This window comes from Myxocyprinus asiaticus, chromosome 39, assembly GCF_019703515.2.
Source record: "Myxocyprinus asiaticus isolate MX2 ecotype Aquarium Trade chromosome 39, UBuf_Myxa_2, whole genome shotgun sequence".
In the NCBI taxonomy this organism is placed as follows: domain Eukaryota; kingdom Metazoa; phylum Chordata; class Actinopteri; order Cypriniformes; family Catostomidae; genus Myxocyprinus; species Myxocyprinus asiaticus.
Genome location: NC_059382.1, coordinates 41,005,001 through 41,030,000, shown reverse-complemented (window position 1 = coordinate 41,030,000; position 25,000 = coordinate 41,005,001). Strand labels below are relative to the sequence as shown.

Sequence of the window (25,000 nt, the reverse complement as noted above, 5' to 3'; positions counted from 1 at the left end):
CTCATTGAGTATTCTGTTTCATTCAGAAATATGTCACATTAAATGGGTTGTGAATGCAGTTTCACGTTTAAATTAAACAAGCACTATTGAGGATGCAGCAAAGAAGCCGTGTAGTTTTATAAAGTTATTCAGCATCATGGGTGAGGTTGGAGATCGCTGCATTAAGTATTGATGAAATTAATAGATTTTGCATGATGGGCTTTGAGTACTTTAATGTTTGTTGTGATCTTGATAAATGTTTGAATGAAGAACACATCTCAACTCTACAGCATTGCTTTTGAACGTTCTCGTACATCACATTAGGTAGACTGAGTTATTCTGGCATGTGCTCCATTTCCTCTGATTGTTTCTGGGTGACAGCGTGTTTGAGATGTCCTGGAAACTGTTGAAACGGAAGGTTTGATGAGTTGTTTTTCAATAGACGCTTCTTTTTTTGCTGTTGCACTTTGTAATGTACAGTATGTGCCTCAATACAATAAAAGTAATCAAATGACCTCATTTATTTTGCTGCATGTTCCAATTGCAATAAGATTGTGCACTATTAATATGAGTATTACATTTCCATTTAATTATTTAGCAGATGCTTCTGTCTAAAACGACTTAAAAATGAGATTATCTGTTGACAGAAATATTACCAGTTGTCTGTTGTTTTAAGTGTCATTATATCTCACCGGCATGTGTTTTAAAAGTAAAAACAAGAATAATGCATGTAGACAAACTGTGGTGTCGTCATCATGCAGAATGTTCTGGAGTCTTTCATAGATGGCTATCAGACTGCACTGGATTCTTTACGGCCAATTTTATTGTCATTCCATTTTCATTTTCATGTAGAGGGGTTGTAGTAATTACAGGGAGTCACACCACTTTCTCTGTTTTGAAACCAGTGCAAAAAATATATAACCCTCATCTTTCTATCCCCTCGACCCATCCCAACCTATTAGAGACGAATAATAATTATGTTAGCACAAAAAATAAGTGACCAAACTTAAATAAAACTGTAATATTCACTAGAAGAAAAAAAAAAAGTACAAGTGAAGTAGTAGCTGAAAATAAACACATAAATTAGAATGATATTTTACTGGCAATTACGTCTGCTGTATTTTTCTCATTTAAAAAGCTAAACAGTTCGATGTATGTACGAATGGGTTTATTAAGTGTGTTTGACACTGACACATTGTTTGTGTGTATTTTCAGGAATGGAGATATCACCCCATCAGATGTGAAGGGTGAGTCAATCATGTTCACAAACACAATTCAACTCTGATTCAAAAAACTCTACATGGAATCCAGCCAGAAACATGGCTGCATCATCATCACACCATCCGTGCTCATGTTTGTAGTTGACAGTCACTGACAGTTACACCATTAATAATGTAAAGCGACTGTACAGATAATGATTTAATTGCTTGAAAATAACTGATAACAGTCAGTCCTGAAGAATTGTATGCAGTGTAAACAGTGTTCTGACAGAGCTGATCACATTCTCCGGTAGAGAGCGTCATAAACTCAGTCTCTAACATTAGAGGCAATGATTGGATCTGGCAGTGAGAGATTTATTTAATGTTATTTATGTATGCACTCACAATCCTCAGATGAGACTTTATAGACATGATTTACTCTCTGTATAAATATTAACTATAGAAAACCAGTTTAGTTTAATAAAACAATGATGCCAAAGTACTTATCAGACTCTTTTTATAAACATTTAAACCAGAGATTGTTGGTGTTCTACTTTTGTAAATCTATGGAAATTTCTCCAAATACAAATTACTAATAGGGTGAATCTCAGGAAACCCATCAAGAACATGTAATCACAAAATCAAAAGAGAGACATTTTTTTTATTTATGCATAAAGAAAATGAATGTAATGCAAATAAAATGTGAAAAAAGATGTGTCATTTAAATTGTGAATTATTTATTAACATCTTTACAGCCTTCGAGATAATTCAGATCAAATAAAAAACCATTGTCTAACTCAAATGTTTTTATTATAAAAAACATTTTTTGATGTTGGAGTGAAATGTGACCAGGGTTCACCCAAAGAGAGCACTGTTGAGTCAATGTTTGTTAAAATACTCTGTAAAGCAGTGAAGAATTCCTTTTTAAAAAGCTGTAAGAAACAGACAGGTCTGATTGTTCATCTGTTGATGATAGATGGGGGCTTTCAGAAACACAGAGCTGTTGAATGAATGAGTGCAGTTTACTGTAATATTCTCACTCAGAGGATGTAGTGTTGTGTGACAGTGTGAGTGTTTGGTAGTTTGTGAATGAATGTAAGGTGATGTTGTGCTCTCACACAACAGGGTATGTCCACAGTCCACATGAAAACCCCACGCCTCACACTGCAATAACATATCATATGCCCACCCATTTCACTTCAGCTAAAGCACATTTAAGAGAAATGTGCACCGGATGTAAATGTTGAACTTCTGTTTTTAATTGTAATTTTCTTTTATATACACACTATCAGTCAACTTTTGAAACACTTGACTGAAATGTTTCTTATGATCTTAAAAATCTTTTGATCTGAAGGCGTATGCTTAAATGTTTGAACTTAGTTTTGTAGACAAAAATATAATTGTGCCACCATATTAATTTATTTCATTATAAATCAAATAATAAAGAAAAGCAGCCAATAAGTGCCCAGCATAGATGGGAACTCCTTCAATACTGTTTAAAAAGCATCCCAGGGTGATACCTCAAGAAGTTGGTTGAGAAAATGTCAAGAGTACATGTCTGCAAGTTCTAGACAAAGGGTGACTACTTTGAAGATGCTAAAATATAACACAGTTTTGATTTATTTTGGATTTTGTTTAGTCTCAACATAATTCCCATAGCTCCATTTATGTTATTCCATAGTTTTGATGACTAAAATGTGAAGAAAAAAAAGTTTAGTGATCCTAAACTTTTGACCAGTAGTGTATATACAGTTGAAGTCAGAAGTTTACATACACCTTAGCCAAATACATTTAAACTAAATATTTCACAATTCCTGACATTTAATCAGAGAAAACATTCCCTGTCATTTTAAGAATGTGAAATGTCAAAATAATAGTAGAGAGAATGATTTATTTCAGCTTTTATTTCTTTCATCACATTCCCAGTGGGTCAGAAGTTTACATACACTTTGTTAGTATTTGGTAGCATTGCCTTTAAATTATTTAACTTGGGTCAAATGTTTTGGGTATCCTTCCACAAGCTTCTCACAATAAGCTGCTGGAATTTTGGCCCATGCAAGCCTCACCCTTTTTCCTCCAAACATAACGATGATCATTATGGCCAAACAGTTCAGATTTTGTTTCATCAGACCAGAGGACATTTCTCCAAAAGTAAGATCCGTGTCCCCATGTGCACTTGCAAACTGTAGTCTGTGCTTTTTTATGGCGGTTTTGGAGCATTGGCTTTTTCCTTGCTGAGCAGCCTTTTAGGTTATGTCGATATAGGACTCGTTTTACTGTGGATATAGATACTTGTTTACCTATTTCCTCCAGCATCTTCATAAAGTCCTTTGCTGTTGTTCTGGGATTGATTTGCACTTTTCGCACCAAACTATGTTTATCTCCGAGACAAAATGTGTCTCCTTCCTGAGTGGTATGATGGCTGCATGGTCCCACGGGGTTTATACTTGTGTACTATTGTTTGTACAGATGAACGTGGTACCTTCAGGCATTTGGAAATTGCTCCCAAGGATGAACCAGACTTGTGGAGGTCCACAGTTTTTTTTCTGAGGTCTTGGCTGATTTCTTATGATTTTCCCATGATGTCAAGCAAAGCGGCACTGAGTTTGAAGGTAGACCTTAAAATACATCCACAGGTACACCTCCAATTCAGTACACATCCTATCAGAAGCTAACTGGCTAATTGTCTAAAGGCTTGACATCATTTTCTGGAATTTTCCAAGCTGCTTAAAGCACAGTTAACTTAGTGTATGTAAATGTCTGACCCACTGGAATTGTGATATAGTCAATTAAAAGTGAAACAATCTGTCTGTAAATAATTGTATTGTATAGATGTCCTAAACGACTTGCCAAAACTATAGTTTGCTAATATGAAATCTGTGGAGTGGTTAATAAATGAGTTTTAATGACTTCAACCTAAGTGTATGTAAACTTCTGACTTCAACTGTGTGTATATATATATATATATATATATATATATATATATATATACAGGTGCATCTCAATAAATTAGAATGTCGTGGAAAAGTTCATTTATTTCAGTAATTCAACTCAAATTGTGAAACTCGTGTATTAAATAAATTCAATGCACACAGACTGAAGTAGTTTAAGTCTTTGGTTCTTTTAATTGTGATGATTTTGGCTCACATTTAACAAAAACCCACCAATTCACTATCTCAAAAAATTAGAATACATCATAAGACCAATAAAAAAAACATTTTTAGTGAATTGTTGGCCTTCTGGAAAGTATGTTCATTTACTGTATATGTACTCAATACTTGGTAAGGGCTCCTTTTGCTTTAATTACTGCCTCAATTCGGCGTGGCATGGAGGTGATCAGTTTGTGGCACTGCCGAGGTGGTATGGAAGCCCAGGTTTCTTTGACAGTGGCCTTCAGCTCATCTGCATTTTTTGGTCTCTTGTTTCTCATTTTCCTCTTGACAATACCCCATAGATTCTCTATGGGATTCAGGTCTGGTGAGTTTGCTGGCCAGTCAAGCACACCAACACCATGGTCATTTAACCAACTTTTGGTGCTTTTGGCAGTGTGGGCAGGTGCCAAATCCTGCTGGAAAATGAAATCAGCATCTTTAAAAAGCTGGTCAGCAGATGGAAGTGCTCCAAAATTTCTTGGAAAACGGGTGCAGTGACTTTGGTTTTCAAAAAACACAATGGACCAACACCAGCAGATGACATTGCACCCCAAATTATCACAGACTGTGGAAACTTAACACTGGACTTCAAGCGACTTGGGCTATGAGCTTCTCCACCCTTCCTCCAGACTCTAGGACCTTGGTTTCCAAATGAAATACAAAACTTGCTCTCATCTGAAAAGAGGACTTTGGACCACTGGGCAACAGTCCAGTTCTTCTTCTCCTTAGCCCAGGTAAGACGCCTCTGACGTTGTCTGTGGTTCAGGAGTGGCTTAACAAGAGGAATACGACAACTGTAGCCAAATTCCTTGACACGTCTGTGTGTGGTGGCTCTTGATGCCTTGACCCCAGCCTCAGTCCATTCCTTGTGAAGTTCACCCAAATTCTTGAATCGATTTTGCTTGACAATCATAAGGCTGCGGTTCTCTCGGTTGGTTGTGCATCTTTTTCTTCCACACTTTTTCCTTCCACTCAACTTTCTGTTAACATGCTTGGATACAGCACTCTGTGAACAGCCAGCTTCTTTGGCAATGAATGTTTGTGGCTTACCCTCCTTGTGAAGGGTGTCAATGATTGTCTTCTGGACAACTGTCAGATCAGCAGTCTTCCCCATGATTGTGTAGCCTAGTGAACTAAACTGAGAGACCATTTTGAAGGCTCAGGAAACCTTTGCAGGTGTTTTGAGTTGATTAGCTGATTGGCATGTCACCATATTCTAATTTTTTGAGATAGTGAATTGGTGGGTTTTTGTTAAATGTGAGCCAAAATCATCACAATTAAAAGAACCAAAGACTTAAACTACTTCAGTCTGTGTGCATTGAATTTATTTAATACACGAGTTTCACAATTTGAGTTGAATTACTGAAATAAATGAACTTTTCCACGACATTCTAATTTATTGAGATGCACCTGTATATACACACACACACATACATACACAGTATATATATAGAATTTGTTCTTTTTGGATGTTCTGTTTTGAAACATGTTCTGTTACATTTAAAGTAAGATCATTAGTTTCATTCAGCTGTGTTAATCTCTGTGTTTCTGTGTTTAAACAGACCAATCGACTGAAAGTTCTCACAGCAGCTCAGGTATGTGCTCTGATCTCATGTTTGGCATATAAAATATTCAGCAAAGTTATTCATTCCTACAGAGACGTTTTTGATGTCCATCAACCAATGAGTTAAAATAATTCAATGTACAGTAAATATTCCAACTAAAGATGTATTATAATCCCTACAGACATGACATATTTCAAACAAATAAATGACTGAATGTGGTTATACTGTCCATTTAAGATCAAGGTTTGTCTTTTTGTCCAGTGCAGTTCAGCTCTTGACAACACACTCAGAATACAGCAAATGAAATCAAGTCAATTATATTTGTGTAGCGGTTTTCACAACACACATCAATAATTAAAGCATCTTCACCCCTCCAGCAGGGATTGATGTGTTATGGCAGTTTGTCTCACAACATCTTGTACAGTCCTTAAATATTTTATACAGAAATAAAAATCTTTATCATTTTCTTGCTCCACTTTAGAACAGAAAAGGAGACGTTTAGCAGAATGTCCAATTTGTCTCACACTTCTGATGTTTAAATCCAGCACATTTATGATACATGTGAGAATGTCTTTGTTTAGCAGGAAGTGCAGCTCACTCTATTGCATTTTAGAAGATGAAGTAGAAGAAACTACATGCAGACAACAGGGCAGAAGTGAAGAATTTCATCGTAGTTTAGATTGTTCCTCAAAGAAACAGACGTGTGCTCCTGTATTAATGTGTGCATATGTATATTTCAGATAATACAGGCACATCAACAGAGGAGAGCTCAGAGGAAGAGGAGGCCAATGAAGAGGAAGACAAGAGAGATTCAGGTTAGGATGTGCTCACTATACATTAATCTCTATTGTTCAAACTTTTTAACTTTAGTCCTTAGAATTTACTGAAATAGCAGTAGTGATGAACATTAACATCTTTTCCCCACTATTACAGTAATAGACAGCAAGAGATTGAATCGCAATATTTTTCCAAAGTTTATTTTCAAAATAAATATAAATGAATACATTTGGAGTGTTATTGTTGTATTGCAGACTCAGAGTGAATGTCTTGTTATTTAACTGTTCAATCATCATGAGGGAATGTTTTATGTTTTCAGACTCAGGAACACGATCCAGTGCAGAGCATCACAACGGTAATGTTTCTCCTGTGTGTGATGTGTGTGCAGATGTCTATGTCTTGTGTATTTGAGTAGCAGATTTTCTACACACTCACTGTAAATCTTGATTTTCTCCTCAGATGAGCAGCTCAAGTTGTGCTGTGAGAAGTGTTCAGTGCTAAAGGTCAGTCTATACCGTATACCATAAACGTATATTTGGGTCATTCTAACAAATAGCCCCTTGTGTCCCTCATAAACATATTTGTTATGTGAATGTGGAAAAGTTACAATACTTAAAAAAAAAAAAACAAATTGTTTCCTTTCCCGCAAGGATGTAGTTTAGTAAAATACAGCATAGTACAATACAGTATAGCATATAGTACGTATAGTACATTACAGATTTGTATAGTATAGTGTAGTGCAGTATAGCATAGTGCACTATAGTACAATACAGCATAGTTTAGCACTGGACAGTATAGCATTGCATAACACAGTATAGTTTAGCATAGTATAGTACAGTACTGTAAAGTTTAATTTAGTTACTGTATAGTGCAGTACAGTACGTTCATGTATAGCACAGTGTAGTACAGCAAAGTATAGTACATTATGGAATAGTGTAATATACCATTGTAAAGTGCAGTTTAGTACAGTAATGTATAGTATAGTATTTTACAGCACAGCATAGTATAGCATAGTTTAATATAGTATAGTACAAGACAGTATAGTATAGCATAGTATAGTACAGTACAAAATAGCATAATACAGTATAGTATAGCATAGTATGGACAGTGTAGTATAGTACAGTACAGCATAGTATAGCATAGTTTAGTACAGTATAGCATTGTATAGGACAGTATAGTATAGCATAATATAGTACAGGATAGTATAGTACAGTATAGTATGGTAAAGTATAGCATAGTATAGTACAGTATACCATAGTACAGTACAGTACAGCATAGTATAGTATATTATAGTTTAGTACAGTATAGTACAGTACAGTATAGCATAGTATACTATAGTACAGTATGGTATGGTACAGTATAGTACAGTATACCATAGTACAGTACAGCATAGTATAGTAGAGTATAGTATAGTTTAGTACAATATAGTATAGTACAGCATAGTGTAGTACAGTATAGTATAGCATAGTACAGTATACAGTAGTACAGTACAGAATAGTATAGTAGAGTACAGTATAGGTTAGTATAGTTTAGTACAATACATTATAGTATAGTACAGTATACCATAGTACAGTACAGCATAGTATAGTATAGTATAGTTTTATTAAAAAGGCAAGGTTTTGTCCCCAGGTTATGTGTCTAGCCTGTGCCCGTCAACATGACTCCCCACAATTAAAATAATGTTCTGATATTGTTAAAATACTTCCATGAATCCAAGAGTTTTGTGTCACAATGAAGAGAACTTTTTATAAACTCTTTCACTTCTTTAAGTCTGTCTGTAGGGTACAAACAATATATCTAAACAATAGATTATGGAAGAGTGGATATTAATATCAGCATTAAACTCTTGCTAATAAACAGTGTCGTATTGTTGAATGGAGTACATGGCTGGTAATGGCTAGCTAAACTGTAAAACTAACAACCCTGTTGCCAAAAGCATGTGTGACATTGAATGACCCACTCTGTAATGATGATGAAATGAAGGCAGACATGAATGTGTTATTCTCCCTCACAGAATACCAAATATGAGCTGGTCACCCCCAGGAAAATGTCCCGAGAACGCCTGCAGTAAGTTTTTCTCCACTCTACTGTACTGTTACTATAGTACCACTATCAGTCATATGTGACTCACACAACCCTTCTGTCCTCTCACTAAATGACTCGCTGTTTCTAAATGACCATCGCAGTCTAAACCTGGATATCCAACCAAATACAACAGTCATTGTTAGAAATGTCAAACGTGCATTGTGTGGTACTAAACTCCCATTATTAATATTAAGAGAAAGCCAAGCTTCATAGAACAACGTTCAGGGATAATTAAATCTTTGATCATATTAAACAAGTAAAGAAAGCTGTTGACTGAATGTATTCTGACTGAAAATTTTTGCTGAAATGGTAAGACTCCCATATGTTTTTATTTGTATCTTGAATCTGACGTTGCATGAACACAGTCTTAGATTAAACCCTAATGTTGTTCCAAACATGAATTACTTACTTTCTTTTGTGGAGATTTTTGCCTCTGTCTCCGTTCATGACATCATGTTCATTTTTGAGTGAACTATCCCTTTAAGTTTGCATCTGAACACTACTGAAACAGTGTTTGTTTACTGTGTTGTTGTGTTGTAGGCTGCAGTTGGATGGTGAGGGTGTGTATGAGTGTTCACACACCGGACTGGTGTTTGAAGTCTCTCAGCGGGTGAAGATCATGTACCGCATTCTCTCCTGGAGCAAGTACAACACCTACTTGAGTGACTCGTGGAAATTTGCTGGGCCCATTTTTGACGTGGATTGCGACCCGTCTATTCTCAGATCCGTCCAGTTCCCACACTCGCTGTGTCTGGCAGGTACATAGACTTCCCACGGATTAGACAAAAAAGGAATGTTAATTTAGTCATTATTCACTCACCCTGGTGTTGTTCCAGACCTGTTTTCTGTTATTTTTTTCTGTGGAGACTTTTTGAAGGATCTTCACACAACTCGTTCATAGTGACCATGACTGTCAAGCTCTAAAAAGGACAAAAAGCACCATAAAAGTATTTTAAAAGTAGTCTGTATGACTTATGCATTATATTCCAAGTCTTCTGAAGTCAAACAACAGCTTTGTGTGAGGAACAGACTCAGTTTTTTGATGAATTTGGTCACCGAAAATCTTCCTTTTCACAGAAGTTCTCAAATCTCTCATTGGCATCTATGTCAGATTCAAAAATGGCATTGCAAGATTTTCGGTGAATAATGACTTCGTTTACAGTTCTTCACACAAAGCTATTGTATGACTTCAGAAGACTTGGAATATAAGTCATACTTTTATATTAAAGGGGTCATGAAATGCTCTTTTTATATATATAATTAGGTGGCCTTGAAAGAGCCAACCTACTGATCTACTATTTACACTTAATATTATTATTTTTCTGAGACTACATTTCTGACTAGAGCTTTCAGAAGAGCTCATTTGACTCAGGCTAGCAAGGAGCCTTGTTAGTATTACCCTGGTAACTGCCTAGCAACCAAATGGGATCACCCTAGTATCCCTGTCTGTCTGTCTGTCTGTCTGTCTTTATTTATTTAACTTTCAGACCAGGCTTTTTCAAGCCAACCTAAAGTTTGTCACAGCCTTTTTTTATCTAGTTTTATTATGTTCCCTGAGGTCCACTGATAATGTTAGTAAAGTTTTTTAGCACTGAAACAGTGATCATTTAGTAATACAGTATGTGATCATTTTCCACCCTGTTTCTGGTCCTCTGTCTCAAACGCTCAGTTTTGGCCTCAGCATCTCCTTTAAACTTCAGTGTGAACACCCACTGTTCTGATTGGCTAACATCGTGTAGCCCTTCAAATACAGCCAAATTTGAAACTCAATCGGAAGAGAATAAACAAGCTCTCCACAACATTATAAAACTAAATTTCAGGGTTTACACATAATGCACATCTAACATATTGCATCCGAATATGTTAAACTGTTCACTCAAGCATATCAGCACCATAACTATCAAACAGTCATAACATATGAAATATTCATGAATTAAACTGTTTACTTACTGTTTTATGATCGGGTCCAGTAGTGTTTTTAACTGCCCCATCCTTCAATAACAGTTCCTTTGCAAAGCTTGAATCATATTATGACTGGTTCACAAGCAGTCCACGCTGATATGAGCCGAAAAAACATACAATCCACGCTGAAAAATGCTGAAGACACATTCACACGACGCACATACATAGTCCAAAACATGGTGACATTTACACAAGGATCATCCTGCACTGATGCGCACATTGCCAGTAACGCATCAAAACGGTCAAAGACGTCCATCTAGTCCATGTTTAACAATTAAAAATAGCGCAAATGGGTGCAAAAAGTCATCCAGGACGCATTTGTGCTCAAAACAGTAAGAGGCACTGCAGCTGAATGAAACAGAATGTAGTCTCCTTTTCAGAGATGTAACTTGACATTGTGTCTTTTAAAAGCGGCATTAGATACATGACAATGGTCAAAGACTTCTGTCTAGAGGTGTTCAGGAATAGTTAGTAGGCCACACTAGGCCGGTTTTCCTGCTCTCTCTCTGTTTGGAACAGTGCAGCAGTGGGCGGGACCAAGAGTTTGATGATGTAATTAGGCATTGATGTTGTTGCTATAGATGGAGTTACTGTTTACAAACAAACGCTCCACCCCTTCCAGGTTCTTTTGGTAACCCAGAAAAGAACTGCTGTCTATAGGTGCTTCCCTCAAATTGTGCTGAAACGCCCAAAAAGTGCTGTTAGTGGGGTTGAAACACCCACAGTTTATTGGAGATTAGGGCTTCTTCAAATTTCCACTTGATCATTGCATCAGTAAAAACTCAGGATTTTACATAAATGATGATAATTCAAGGGTCACAGTCATTGTTATTGTGTCTGCTCTATTAGACACAATTGACCCGCAGCAGCTGTTGATTGATATTATCTTTTTTATCGAAGAAATCGTGCAAACTCCGATTGCAAATGGCTGTTTTTAATTTCCAAAGTGCTGTTGCTGTGAGATATGAGGTCAAATATAATCTAACGATGAACTTATATGACCAGCTGTAACGGGAGGAACAGATCCTGTCTCCACTACTGCGGAACATGGACTACTGTTTGTGAAAGAACAAGTGAATAAAAATAATATAATTCTGCTAATTATGGGAGGCTCAAGGGGCGGATCCATGGCAGGTGGAGCCGTGGGAGGCTCGAGGGGCGGAGCTGTGGCAGGCAGAGCCATGGGAGGCTCGAGGGGCGGAGCCGTGGCAGGCTCGGGAATGACCTCTGTGGTCGTGAACACTGGCAGAGACTCGTGAATGACCTCTGTGGTTGTAGGCATGGACATAGTCTTGGGAACGACCTCTGTGGTCGTGAGCATGGGCAGAGACTCGGGGACGACCTCTGTGGCCGTTAGCATGGGCAGAGACTCGGAAACGACCTCTGTGGCCGTTAGCATGGGCAGAGACTCGGAAACGACCTCTGTGGTCGTGGACATGAGCAGAGGCTCAAGAACGACTTCTGCAGTCGTAGGCATGGGCATAGCCTTAGGAACGACTTCTGTGGATGTGGGCCTGGGCAGAGACTCGGAAACGACCTCTCTGGTCGTGAGCGTGGGCAGAGACTCGGGAACGAGCTCTGTGGTCGTGGACATGAGCAGAGACTTGGAAACGACCTCCGTGGTGGTGAACACTGGCAGAGACTTGGAAACAACAGGCGTGGGCATTGGCTCGTTGGCTGTGGCAGGCGTGGGTGTTGGCTCGTTGCCTGTGGCAGGTGTGGGCGTTGGCTCGTTGGCCGTGGCAGGCGTGGGTGCTGACAATTTGTGAGGAAGGGGTTTTGTGGCCCTACGCACTGATATCGGTGGCGGATCATTCAACTTGGAGACAGGGGCCGTGAGAGGCTTGGAGCAAGAAGTCGTGGAAGGCTTGGCTGTGACCTGGCATGGAGCAGACTCAGACCACGCTGGTACAATGTGCTCTAAGTCCTCATGGTGGCATAGTGACTTACCTCAATCCGGGTAGTGGAGGATGAATCTCAGTTGCCTCTGCATCTGAGACCGTCAGTCTTATCACGTGGCTTGTTGAGCACGTTACCGCGGAGACATAGCGTGTGTGGAGGCTTCACGCTATTCTTTGCGGTGTCCATACACAACTCACCACGCGCCCCACCGAGAGTGAAAACCACATTATAGCAACCACGTGGAGGTTACCACATGTGACTCTACCCTCCCTAGCAACCGGGCCAATTTGGTTGCTTAGGAGACCTGGCTGGAGTCGCTCAGCATGCCCTGGATTCGAACTCGCGACTCCAGGGGTGGTAGTCAGTGTCTTTACTCACTGAGCTACCCAGGCCTCAACTTTTATTAACATTAAAAGATATTATACATTCTGTAAAGATTATTAAAATTGCAGCACTGCCTGTTTCCACCATTGAAATCTGCTGCTGGAAAGAACCCGGAAGCGCGGTTTCCTGTGATGTGACTTCAGAGTAATTTCATCTATAGAGGCGGCCATGAATTAATAAGCCCCCTAGTGATGTAGGGAAGTTGCAGATGTAGAGAACGAGGTGTTTTGGCAGCTTGGTTTCAATAAATGCTTTTATTGCATTGGGGATTAAGTTTTGAATTCTGAAATTTACAGTTTGTTTTTATAGTAGAATTAAATCTTATGTCAAGGAAATACAGTTAATACAGTGCAGAAGTGTCTGCTGTTATGATTTTGTAGCTTGACAGTTGTGGTAACTAGGAAGTTTCATTTAATTGAAAAGAGCTGCATGAACAGCTTCAAGCTGCGTCTTGAAAAATTCCCTTTTTGTGTCCCATGGAAAAATCTAACAGCATATAGGTTTAAAAAAACGACATGAAGGTGATTTAATAAGAGTTTTCTTTTTTGGGTGAACTATCTTATTGAAAGTTATTAGGATGAGAATAGTGTTTTATTGGCCAGGTAAGATTGCTATTTTGTCAAGAAAGGTTTAGGACATTTTTTTTCTTTCTTTCTCTTTGTTTGTGCCTCTTCTCTGTCTCTCTCTGTCATGCTGTGTTCCTGACGTTTGCTCGGAGAAGATAAAGCCAATGAGGTGACATTCAGCGTGCTACATGTGAAGAACAGTCGCGGTCTGATCGAACCATCGGCCGATCACTCGGGCAGTCATGTCAAATGGAACGTGTCATCTCTTTCTCCCGTGGGTCCCATCGTCCAGACGTCTAAAGCAGCAGAGCATCACGGGGTCGTTCAGGTGTTCAAAGAGGTTAGCCACGAGAACACTTTCTCCTTTAAAGTTTACCTGGCGGGAAACAACTGCTCTGAGGTCAAGGTGAGCAAACTCTTCAAATCATGCATAACACTTCACCATTAAATTCAGTATAAATATACCATATCTGACTGAGCTTTATGACCAAGCATGACTGAATCAGGTGATCACAGTTATTAAGATCTGGCTTCCCTTACATTCATCGTGTGAATTTGAAGTGAATTGGCCACGCCCCACAGGATGTTGAATTGGAATGACAGGAAGGGGAAATTACTTGTTGCAATTCAATGAAATTCCACAGGTGACTAAACAGAGAAATTTCATTAGGCCAACACAAGTTTAGTAACAAAACACGAATAATTCCATCATAAATTTGTATTATTAATACATTTTTGACTTATGTACTGTAATTCTGTGAAATTAATATATATATATATATACACCGATCAGCCACAACATTAAAACCACCTGCCTAAGATTGTGTAGGTCTCCCTCATGCTGCCAAAACAGCACCAACCCGCATCTCAGAACAGCATTCAGAGATGATATTCTTCTCACCACAATTGTACCGAGCAGTTATCTACAGTTAGTTACTGTAGATTCAAACCAGCCCAGTTGGCACCAACAATCATGCCACGCTCCAAATCACTCAAATATTTTTTTCCCACATTCTGATGGTTGATGTGAACATTAACTGAAGCTCCTGACCCATATCTGCATGATTTTATGCACTGCTGCCACACTTGGCTGATTAGATAATCGCATGGATGATTGTTGGTGCCAGATGGGCTGGTTTGAGTATTTCTGGGATTTTCACACACAACAGTCTCTAGAATTTACTCAGAATGGTGCCAAAAACAAATCATCATGAGCATCCAGTGAGAGGCAGTTCTGTGGATGGAAACGCCTTTTTGATGAGAGAGGTCAACAGAGAATGACCAGACTGGTTTGAACTGACAAAATCTACGGTAACTCAGATAACCGCTCTGTACAATTGTGGTGAGAAGAATATCATCTCTGAATGCTGTTCTGAGATGCGGATTGGTGCTGTTTTGGCGGCACAAGGGAGACCTACACAATATTAGGCAGGTGGTTTTAATGTTGTGGCTGATCGGTATATATATATTTGGTAACACTTTTTTTTTAGGGAACAGAAATTAGACTGTAATTCATGACTAATAATTACACTTTTATGTGACTAGTTATGGACTTGTTTGGCATTATAAATGATTTATTAAGCCTTTATTGGCTGATTTCTTATTCTTGCTTTATAACCACTTTATATTTGCTTTTGTCATAATGAATTTCTTAGCTAAAAACTAAACATCAATAGCTAGTATGATGCAAAATGCATCTTTTATAGGTTCTCAGGACTGTGTGTGAATGTGCAGCTTATAATTAGAAAATACATGTAGAAAGCATAAAGTATTTGAACAAAGCAGGTAAGGTTAGGTTTAGGGGTGTGGGTTGGTGTTGGGTATTTGTGGGACTCTAAATAAACACAATTAACATGCTGCAGTGACAGTAGGATTTAATTAGGGGTGCAAATATCATCTAACACTATTTGCCCGTAGTGCAAAGAGGATGCTTTTTGTTGCTATTTACATTAAGCATCAATAGTCTCTGCCTTCTATATTTATTTTGTACTTATAAGTTGCACATTCACATAGTGTAACGAGAACCTGTAAAGGATGTATTTTGCACCTTACTAGCCATAGACCTTATTCACGCTAGTGCCATCTTTGATTTTTAATGGGAATGACAACAAGGCTGTGAGGGATAGACTTACCATCTCTTCAATGGCACGAACGGTATAAAGCTCCAAGATCACATCTGATTTTCCATATCTCATGTTGTCTGGAGTTCTTTGTATACTGAATATTCTTGGACAGATATTTTATCAATGTTTTGTCTGCGGAATGATCTTAAAACACTTTAAACTGCAGTACAGCCCATTGAAGAGATGGTAAGTCTGTCCCTCACAGCCTCGTTGTCATTCACATTAAAAATCAAAGAAGACGCTAGTGTGAATAAGGTCTATAAGTATCTTTTGTTTTCACCTTATACTGTAAGTTTAATTGTTAGGAAAAAACTAATGTAAAGAGGCTATTAGGCAAGAGGAAGAAATCAGTGAACAGAGGCCTTATAAATACCTTATAATTCCAAACAAGTCTGTAACTAGTCCCTTACAAGTCCAATTATTAGTCATTAGTTACTGCCTAATTTCTGATCACTAAAATAAAGTGTTACTATATATATATATATATATATATATATATATATATATATATATATATATATATATATATACAGAAGTCAGAAGTTTACATACACCTTAGCCAAATACATTTAAACTCAGTTTTTCACAATTCCTGACATTTAATCGTAGAAAACATTCCCTGTCTTAGGTCAGTTAGGATCATTACTTTATTTTAAGAATGTGAAATGTCAGAATAATAGTAGAGAGAATGATTTATTTCAGCTTTTATTTCTTTCATCACATTCCCAGTGGGTCAGAAGTTTACATACACTTTGTTAGTATTTGGTAGCATTGCCTTTAAATTGTTTAACTTGGGTCAAATGTTTTGGGTATCCTTCCACAAGCTTCTCACAATAAGTTGCTGGAATTTTGTCCCATTCCTCCAGACAGAACTGGTGTAACTGAGTCAGGTTTGTAGACCTCCTTGCTCACACACACTTTTTCAGTTCTGCCCAAAAATGTTCTTTCAGTTTGAGGTCAGGGCTTTGTGATGGCCACTCCGATACCTTGACTTTGTTGTCCTTAAGCCATTTTGCCACAACTTTGGAGGTATGCTTGGGGTCATTGTCCATTTGGAAGACCCATTTACGACTGAGCTTTAACTTCCTGGCTGGTGTCTTTAGATGTTGCTTCAATATATCCACATAATTTTCCTTCCTCATGATGCCGTCTGTTTTGTGAAGTGCACTAGTCCCTCCTGCAGCAAAGCACCCCCACAACATGATGCTGCCACCCCCATGCTTCACGGTTGTGATGGTGTTCTTCACCCTTTTTCCTCCAAACATAACGATGGTCATTATGGCCAAACAGTTCAGTTTTTGTTTCATCAGACCAGAGGACATTTCTCCAAAAGTAAGATCTTTGTCCCCATGTGCACTTGCAAACTGTAGTCTGTGTTTTTTATGGCGGTTTTGGAGCATTGGCTTTTTCCTTGCTGAGCAGCCTTTCAGGTTATGTCCATATAGGACTCGTTTTACTGTGGATATAGATACTTGTTTACCTGTTTCCTCCAGCATCTTCACAAGGTCCTTTGCTGTTGTTCTGGGATTGATTTGCACTTTTCGCACCAAACTATGTTCATCTCTAGGAGACAGAATGTGTCTCCTTCCTGAGTGGTATGATGGCTGCATGGTCCCACGGGGTTTATACTTTCGTACTATTGTTTGTACAGATGAACGTGGTACCTTCAGGCATTTGGAAATTGCTCCCAAGGATGAACCAGACTTGTGGAGGTCCACAATTTTTTTTCTGAGGTCTTGGCAGATTTCATTTGATTTTCCCATGATGTCAAGCAAAGCGGCACTGAGTTTGAAGGTAGACCTTAAAATACATCCACAGGTACACCTCCAATTCAGTACACATCCTATCAGAAGCTAATTGGCTAATTGTCTAAAGGCTTGACATCATTTTCTGGAATTTTCCAAGCTGCTTAAAGCACAGTTAACTTAGTGTATGTAAACTTCTGACACACTGGAATTGTGATGTAGTCAATTAAAAGTGAAACAATCTGTCTGTAAACAATTGTTGGAAAAAGTACGGCACAACAACTTGCCAAAACTATAGTTTGCTAATATTAAATCTGTGGAGTGGTTAAAAAATGAGTTTTAATGACTTCAGCCTAAGTGTATGTAAACTTCTGACTTCAACTGTATATGCATATATATATATATATATATGTGTGTGTGTGTGTGTGTGTGTGTGTGTTTAAATTGTTATATATTAAATTATCTTTATTTGGGGGCCTTTTTCATTAAATATTGATATGTGATTAATTGCGATTCATTAATCATATAACTTGATTTTAATCAATTGAGAGCTGTTATATATATATATAAATATACTGTGCATATATATATATATATATATATATATATATATATATATATATATATATATATATATATAATATTTTAAGCATTGATTAGAAACATTTAATAATATTAATAAATAACCCATGTGAAGCCCACATGCTTACGATTAATTCCTACTGGAAAAAAAGAAAAGAAAATGATAACATTTATTTAAAACTAGACTTACATTTTATTCCATTTAAATTCTACTTCTTTAAATGAACATTTGAAATACAACATTGCATCCAGTTTGATATGTCAGATGACATTCATGAATGTAACTGTTTGGTGATGTTGGAATAGTTTTAGGATTTGATCAGCAGTACACTGTGTACTGTGTCTTTAACAACAGTATGATCGATGACATCATCATGACATTGGATCAGTTTTAGTTTATCTGTCAGATCTGTGGGTGAATTATTACTCTTGTGTGTGCTGTCTGATTGTGTGTGTGTTTGTGTGGCTTTGTGTTGATGTCATTATTAGTGTGTCTCATCATCTATTAAACACTTGTTGCAACTGTATAAGAGAACCTTTAAAATCCCTCTAAGAATTATATTGTCACATTTGACAGTATCTTGAACTTTCCACAAATAGGTACAAAGTAAGGATCTAAACTCGTTGAAGTCAGGTTTTTCTTCTTTATCAAGAAGTGAGTTTTATTTTTATTTTATATGAGGTTTGCATTTTTTGCAACCCTGTTACCAAAATTTGGGACATGTCTAAATGCAATTCAAAACCCTGATTTTTGTGATATATTTTATTATTATTATTTTTTTTTTAATTATTATTATTTATTTTTTTTATTCTAGTAATAGTAATTGTTAAGAATCTAAATCCATAAACTGTATGAAGTCAAAAAATAAATGTAATAGTTCATGCACCAGAAGGGGTAACAGGATTTAAGCTAAATAATTACCCAAAATAATTAATTAAGCTCTAATCTGTGCAACGAAATAGACAAAATATTAGAAATAAATGTGTTACGTCAGATTGCAAATATCTGCATGTGGATCTTTGAGTGGTTGAACAATCACGTACATCACTGTTTCAGTAAATTGCTTGATATGTTTTTAAACGATACATTTGCAGTTTTTATATACAGTATTTAAATTAAAGTCACAAATGTGCCACACAAGCATTTAACTGAAGCTACTGTAAATTTGAATATATTGTGGAACGTCATGAGGTGAACGCTGCGGTCTTTATATAATGCCATAAAATACATCGTCATTGGCTTCAACTGGGTTTTAATATTTCTTGCACCTCAGTATAGAGACACCAGAAAGTGAATACAAATATTTTGTGGTGATACCCAGGTGACATGATGTGCCTTGCATTTTGGCAGAAGAGGTTTGTGCATGAGAAATAACAGCATATGACTCAAAGGCACATTTTCTAGTTAGTTGCTCACAGTTTAAAACTGGAGAATGACAAAGCAATTGTTCTTGATCTTTATTGCTAAATGTCATGAATAAGCATTCGTCCGTGGTATGAGAGAGCACAACAGTGAGTGTGGTGTTGGTTCCAGCAGCGGATGAAGTGTTCAGCACGTGAAATGACATCCTGTGCCCGAAACAACCACAGAAGAGTTTCAGTGCGGTGTAATTCACACTGTCACAGACGGAGTCACTTTCACTTTCAATCAGCTCTTTGACCTTTATTAACCTACCAGTAATACTAGCACACGGTTCATTGCTGTAAGGCTGTACCTTTTGAACTCCAAAATAAAGATGCATGTGTTGCACTTAAATGAAGTCTATACACGTAACAGTCCTGTGCAAAAGTTTGTATACAGTAAATATTACGTTATATAATATAAAATACTACTTTAATGGCAAGAAAATGAACAGGATGGAAATAAAGCGCTTAAGTTAGCCATTGCTCACTGAGGGATTCACAGTTAGCACACACGTCAACTTGAAGTTAATTTTGATATTTGTAACCATCTTTTTGAAATGTTTATATCATACTGACTTCTGTCATTTTATTAGATGGAATGGAATGTTTTAGAGTGAGACAAACCAACTTACCGTACAAAACATCACAAACGTAGTTTTTTTTTTTTTTGGCCATAATTTTTGTCTCAACAAAAGTGTTCTTTTAATTTAGTCATTAATTTATAATGTCATATTCATTCATTTATTTTTTTAAATAGCATGGAATTTTTGCAGACACAAATAACATTTAAGTTGATAAAAAAAAAAAAAAAAGTTAATAATGTGCAAAATGAAAACTGTTGTGAAAAGCTGAATCTCCTGAAGTATGAGCTACTGTTAGAAGTGACTCTTTTGTTTAGACAGTTTAGGATATTGTGTTGCGTGTAACATGTATTTAAGGAAACAGAGTATTCACAACACAAGTTACACATTCTGACTAGTTCAAGTTCAGCTGTTCATTGTGTCATAATAAGACGTTTATCTGATTAATGTGTTTGAGTGACGTTAGTAAAGTTCATTGTTCAGGAGTTCAGCAGAGAAATACACAACATACTGTGACTGGATGATTTACAGCAATTCTTTATACATCTTTTGTTCTTTGTGTTTGTGCACTCGCAATATCTTGCAGTATTATTCTTTTCTCATCACATTTACGTCGACAGGATGTTTTAATCAAAACCGTTTGATTACTGTCATCGTTGAGAAATTCAAAATGCCCTTCGTCAACTAACATTTTCGTCAGTAATTTTCTTGATGAGATTCACACTGCACAGATCTCATAAAATTGCTTGCTAATACTTTGTAATGTTTGTGCTGTTGTTTTCTCACCAAGATGATGTCACTTCCTGGAAAATGATGTCATTAAGGAACTGCTTTCGCCAGTTTAGGGCTATTACAAAAGACTGACAGGATGGAAAGTGATATTGAGGACACAGGAATAAACAAATATATAAAACTGATTATCAGTTAAAACGATATTCCTAAGAAATGTTTTTGTTTGAGACATTTTGAGTAGAGAATGAAACAATTGAAGAAACACCTGGAATATTTTCATTTTAGTTGGGGACAAGGCAAAAGAATCTGCTCAAACCAAAGAAGTGAAATCATTTCAAATTCTCCCCGTGTTCACTTAATTTTGACATTTTTCAAAGATGGAAATCATTTTACTTGGCTTTTATCTAATATATATTAACAAGTATCTTTACCCAAAAATTAAAATTCTGTCATTGTGTACATGTACTACATGTACTTGTTCCAAACCCATATGACTTTCATTCTTCTATGGGACACAGAATGAGATGTGAGGCAGAATAACAGTCAACATTCACTTGTATGGATAAAACAGGGAGTGGTGACTGAGACTAACATGAGAGGAAATGATGACAACATTTTCATTTTGGGTTCAGCTTTTATTCTATGATGGAGCATGAACATGTCCTGCACCGCGGGAAATAATGGAGGTTCTACATAAATAATGTTTTATCATTTCTATTGTAACCATGTGCAGAACATCAGAAAGGATATTCAGAGGGCGAACAAATGCAGGAGCAACAAGAAGTATGTACAAGTATACAAGCCACCTACATGCATACTAGAAGAGAACAGGAAGTACCGGCTCACCAGCGACCCGGTCGGCCACATCACTCCGGAGGTGAGCGACTGCAGACGTGATCGGTGATGTGAAGTGTGCTCAGTAGTGCAGTGTTTGAGAACATCTTCTGTTTGTGTGCAGGACATGCTGTTCAGCCCTGCAATTGTGGAGCTGAAGGGATACTTCGAGGTGTTTTTTGAGGAAAGTCCTCCGTTTAAACTTTCTCTAATGGATGCTGAATCTGGTCATACTGTATGGACCACCACCATCAGAGAGGGTATGACATCATGAGAGGTGACGTTTGCCTCAAAATTTCAGAAAACATATTTATTTATTTACTCATTGATTTTCATTTGAAAAGAATACTGCTGATCATTCAAGAAATGACATTTTCCTACCTCAGGCATAGAGTAACAGGATCATAACCGCCACAGACATTGAGGAACACGGCTCTGATATATTCAGTGATCAGCACATGGATATATTAATGGCCCATTCTTATTACCTCCAATACAAAGTACTAGCAGTTATTTAGCATTACTAAACCTAATGCACTACATGTTTTCAACCCTGTTACAGTGTGTTTATAATTCATATACTTACTATTTCCTTATTGTCTGATTGTGTTAAAAATGATTATACAACAGTTAGTTCCAGTCCTCGAATCTGATTGGACGAGACATTCTGTGAGTGCTGATGTCTCCGAACAGCACTTGCACTCAGACGCTTCACTGTCTGTATCACTCCACTTGTGTTCATGCTGTTCTGACGTGTGAGAGCAGCGCACAAAAGAGCAGCTAGATTTGTGTCTTTTAATTTTTCCCTGTGACATTAAAGATTTGAGCCAGCAGGTGGCGACAAAAGACCATTTTTATGTGTCACGAGCCAGTTGAGTTTGACGTGCATTGAGTCAGTGCTGTCAATCAGTGAGCGGTTTCTTTGAAGTCATTGTCATTGTCTCTCACTCCTTATTCGATCAGACTGCTACAACATTACAGTTAAACTAACTGCTTCAGCATTAAGACTTATCACAGCAGAGAGACACAACAGACGGAGTAATCAAAAACATACTCAAGGGTGGGCCTGTGTATCTCAGCGAGTATTGACGCTGACTACCACCCCTGGAGTCGCGAGTTCGAATCCAGGGTGTGCTGAGTGACTCCAGCCAAGTCTCCTAAGCAACCAAATTGGCCCGGTTGCTAGGGAGGGTAGAGTCACATGGGGTAACCTCCTCGTGGTCGTGATTAGTGGTTCTCAATGGGGCGTGTGGTAAGTTGTGTGTGGATTGTGGAGAGTAGCATGAGCCTCCACATGCTGTGAGTCTCCGCGGTGTCATGCACAACGAGTCACGTGATAAGATGCGCAGATTGACGGTCTCAGAAGCGGAGGCAACTGAGACTTGTCCTCCACCACCCGGATTGAGGTGAGTAACCGCACCACCACGAGGACCTACTAAGTAGTAGGAATTGGGCATTCCAAACTGGGAGAAAAGGGGATTTAAAAAAAAAAAAAAAACATACTCAAGGTGCTTACTTGATACCTTTTGAAATGGTTAGAACAGTTAGAACTAAAGAATTGAACAGTTTATGATGTGTTATATAATAAGAGTTGGTGATTAATAAGGAAAAGCTTGTTAGAAGGTGTGTCCTGCACATGGAAATAGGATAAGCATATGAATAACAATTGGATTAAATGTGCAGTATATGTAGTAATTCTATATATATATACATATATGTCTTTAAAAAAAGAGAAAAAAAAGTTGTTTTTGGTTTTCGTTCCTTGAACTGTTTCTAGTCCCTGCTCACCACATTGTGCTTTGTGCCAAAAAAAAAAGAAATCTTTAAAACATTGATTGCTGTAATTACTAATAACAGAGCTGAACTGTAGAGTCAAAATAAGTGTAAACACAATGAAATAGGGGAGAGCGGGGCAAAAACCTACACATTTTGGTTATCTTAAGTTTGTGTAAATGCACTTGGGGTTCAAAGTATTTTTCTTTTTTCACATTAATTTTACACATGTCTGGTACAAATATGTGGTCTTGTTTCATACAGCGTATACTTTTTGCCATTTACCTGGAAAGAAGGAAAGTGAAATGTGACAACGTGCCCCATAGGCGGGACACATTGTAACAAGTGTGGGGCACATGTAACATGAGCATATGATGGCTTAAAATCTGCCTCTAACAACTAGAAGTAGAAGAAAAAATATTTTGTCAATAAAAGCCATTTATTGGCCGAAATAATGCATGGATTGATAAAGCACAAACACACACGCATTAAGAGGAATTATGTAAATTACATATCTGACTGCATGGAGCTGCATATAGTTTTTTGGAATTGGGGCACGTTGTAACGTAGTGTTACAACGTACCGCACAACCGTCGGCACAACTGGGATTTAAACCTGGCTGGTCACTTCTGCTGGCTATCTGAGAATTAAAAGACTATGTAAGATGCTAGCTCATAGATTGGAGATTAAAATGATACCAAGTTTGCCTCATTTTAAATAAACAGTAAAAACAGAGATGAAAAATGAATTGGTGTGAAATTTTACTTTTGCTACTGTAAAATGGTGATATCTTCCAAAGTTTTTTGAGTTTTGCTATCATTTTTCCTCTACACAGTGTTGATATGGCAACAAGTGTAAAGCGTGTGTGGAAACATTTAAACCATGTATGTTAAAACTAGTCTCGTGTTAGTTTGAGCCCCGCTCCCCCCTGCTGTTTAAGACTTTAAGAGAAACTTGTGTTTGTTTGAACCATTACTCCCTTAAATATGATATCAGCAGTGTTATATTAGTTACTAAACACATTATTAGTTACTGTAATCTAATTACGTTTTTAACCAAAAAGAAGTTAAATCTTGTAATCAGATTACAGTTACTGACTTTCAGTTAAGTTACAACTACATCACTAGAGTTATTTCTTAAATAAAATTATTGACGTGGAAAACATTTAAACATGAATAACATTCATACGTACATCTGTTTGTGTGACAGCTGATGGGTGTGTTGCATTGTAAGGGAAAAGTGTGTGTGTGTGTGTGACGACACGAGAATTTGATGAGCAGAAAAAGAAAAAGGTTTAGTAGGGGATGTAGAAAGTAACTTAAAAGTAAAGTAATTAGTAATGTGATCTCTTTTTCTATGAAGTAATCAGTTGTGTTATTGCAATTTTAGTAGTTAGTAATCTGTAGTGAATTACTTGTTTTTTTGAGTAGCAGTGAATAACCGTGGATGTCAGAAAGGAAACATTATTTTGAACAGGAAGTGCAGGGATTGACCAGTTCTGCATTTCCTCTGATTATGTGTACCGCACTAGACAGTGAAAACAGAAGAATTTCACAGCACGGTGTGCTGAGAATGACCCGTGTTTATGTGCAATATTTGTCTTTTATAGGAGACTGTGTGCATAATGTGGATCCCCCCCCGAAACAAACTCAAGG

The 25,000-nt window shown here is 37.4% G+C and overlaps 2 protein-coding genes across 3 annotated transcripts in view; both read left to right on the top strand.

Moving 5' to 3' along the window:
- LOC127429809 (tripartite motif-containing protein 59-like) overlaps positions 1-25,000 on the top strand; it is a 226,887-nt gene that overhangs the window by 140,690 nt on the left and 61,197 nt on the right. The gene's annotated exons all lie outside the window — the stretch shown is intronic.
- The window catches only part of LOC127429805 (uncharacterized), a 48,056-nt gene that overhangs the window by 16,253 nt on the left and 6,803 nt on the right, over positions 1-25,000 (top strand). For both annotated transcript variants that reach the window (XM_051679036.1, XM_051679037.1), the window contains 11 exons: positions 1,195-1,226; positions 5,893-5,925; positions 6,636-6,710; positions 6,992-7,027; positions 7,132-7,175; positions 8,687-8,739; positions 9,298-9,515; positions 13,727-13,977; positions 21,472-21,615; positions 21,697-21,832; positions 24,955-24,999. In XM_051679036.1, the coding sequence (XP_051534996.1) occupies positions 1,195-1,226; positions 5,893-5,925; positions 6,636-6,710; positions 6,992-7,027; positions 7,132-7,175; positions 8,687-8,739; positions 9,298-9,515; positions 13,727-13,977; positions 21,472-21,615; positions 21,697-21,832; positions 24,955-24,999 (1,067 nt within the window). The remainder of the gene's footprint in view (positions 1-1,194; positions 1,227-5,892; positions 5,926-6,635; positions 6,711-6,991; positions 7,028-7,131; positions 7,176-8,686; positions 8,740-9,297; positions 9,516-13,726; positions 13,978-21,471; positions 21,616-21,696; positions 21,833-24,954; position 25,000) is intronic.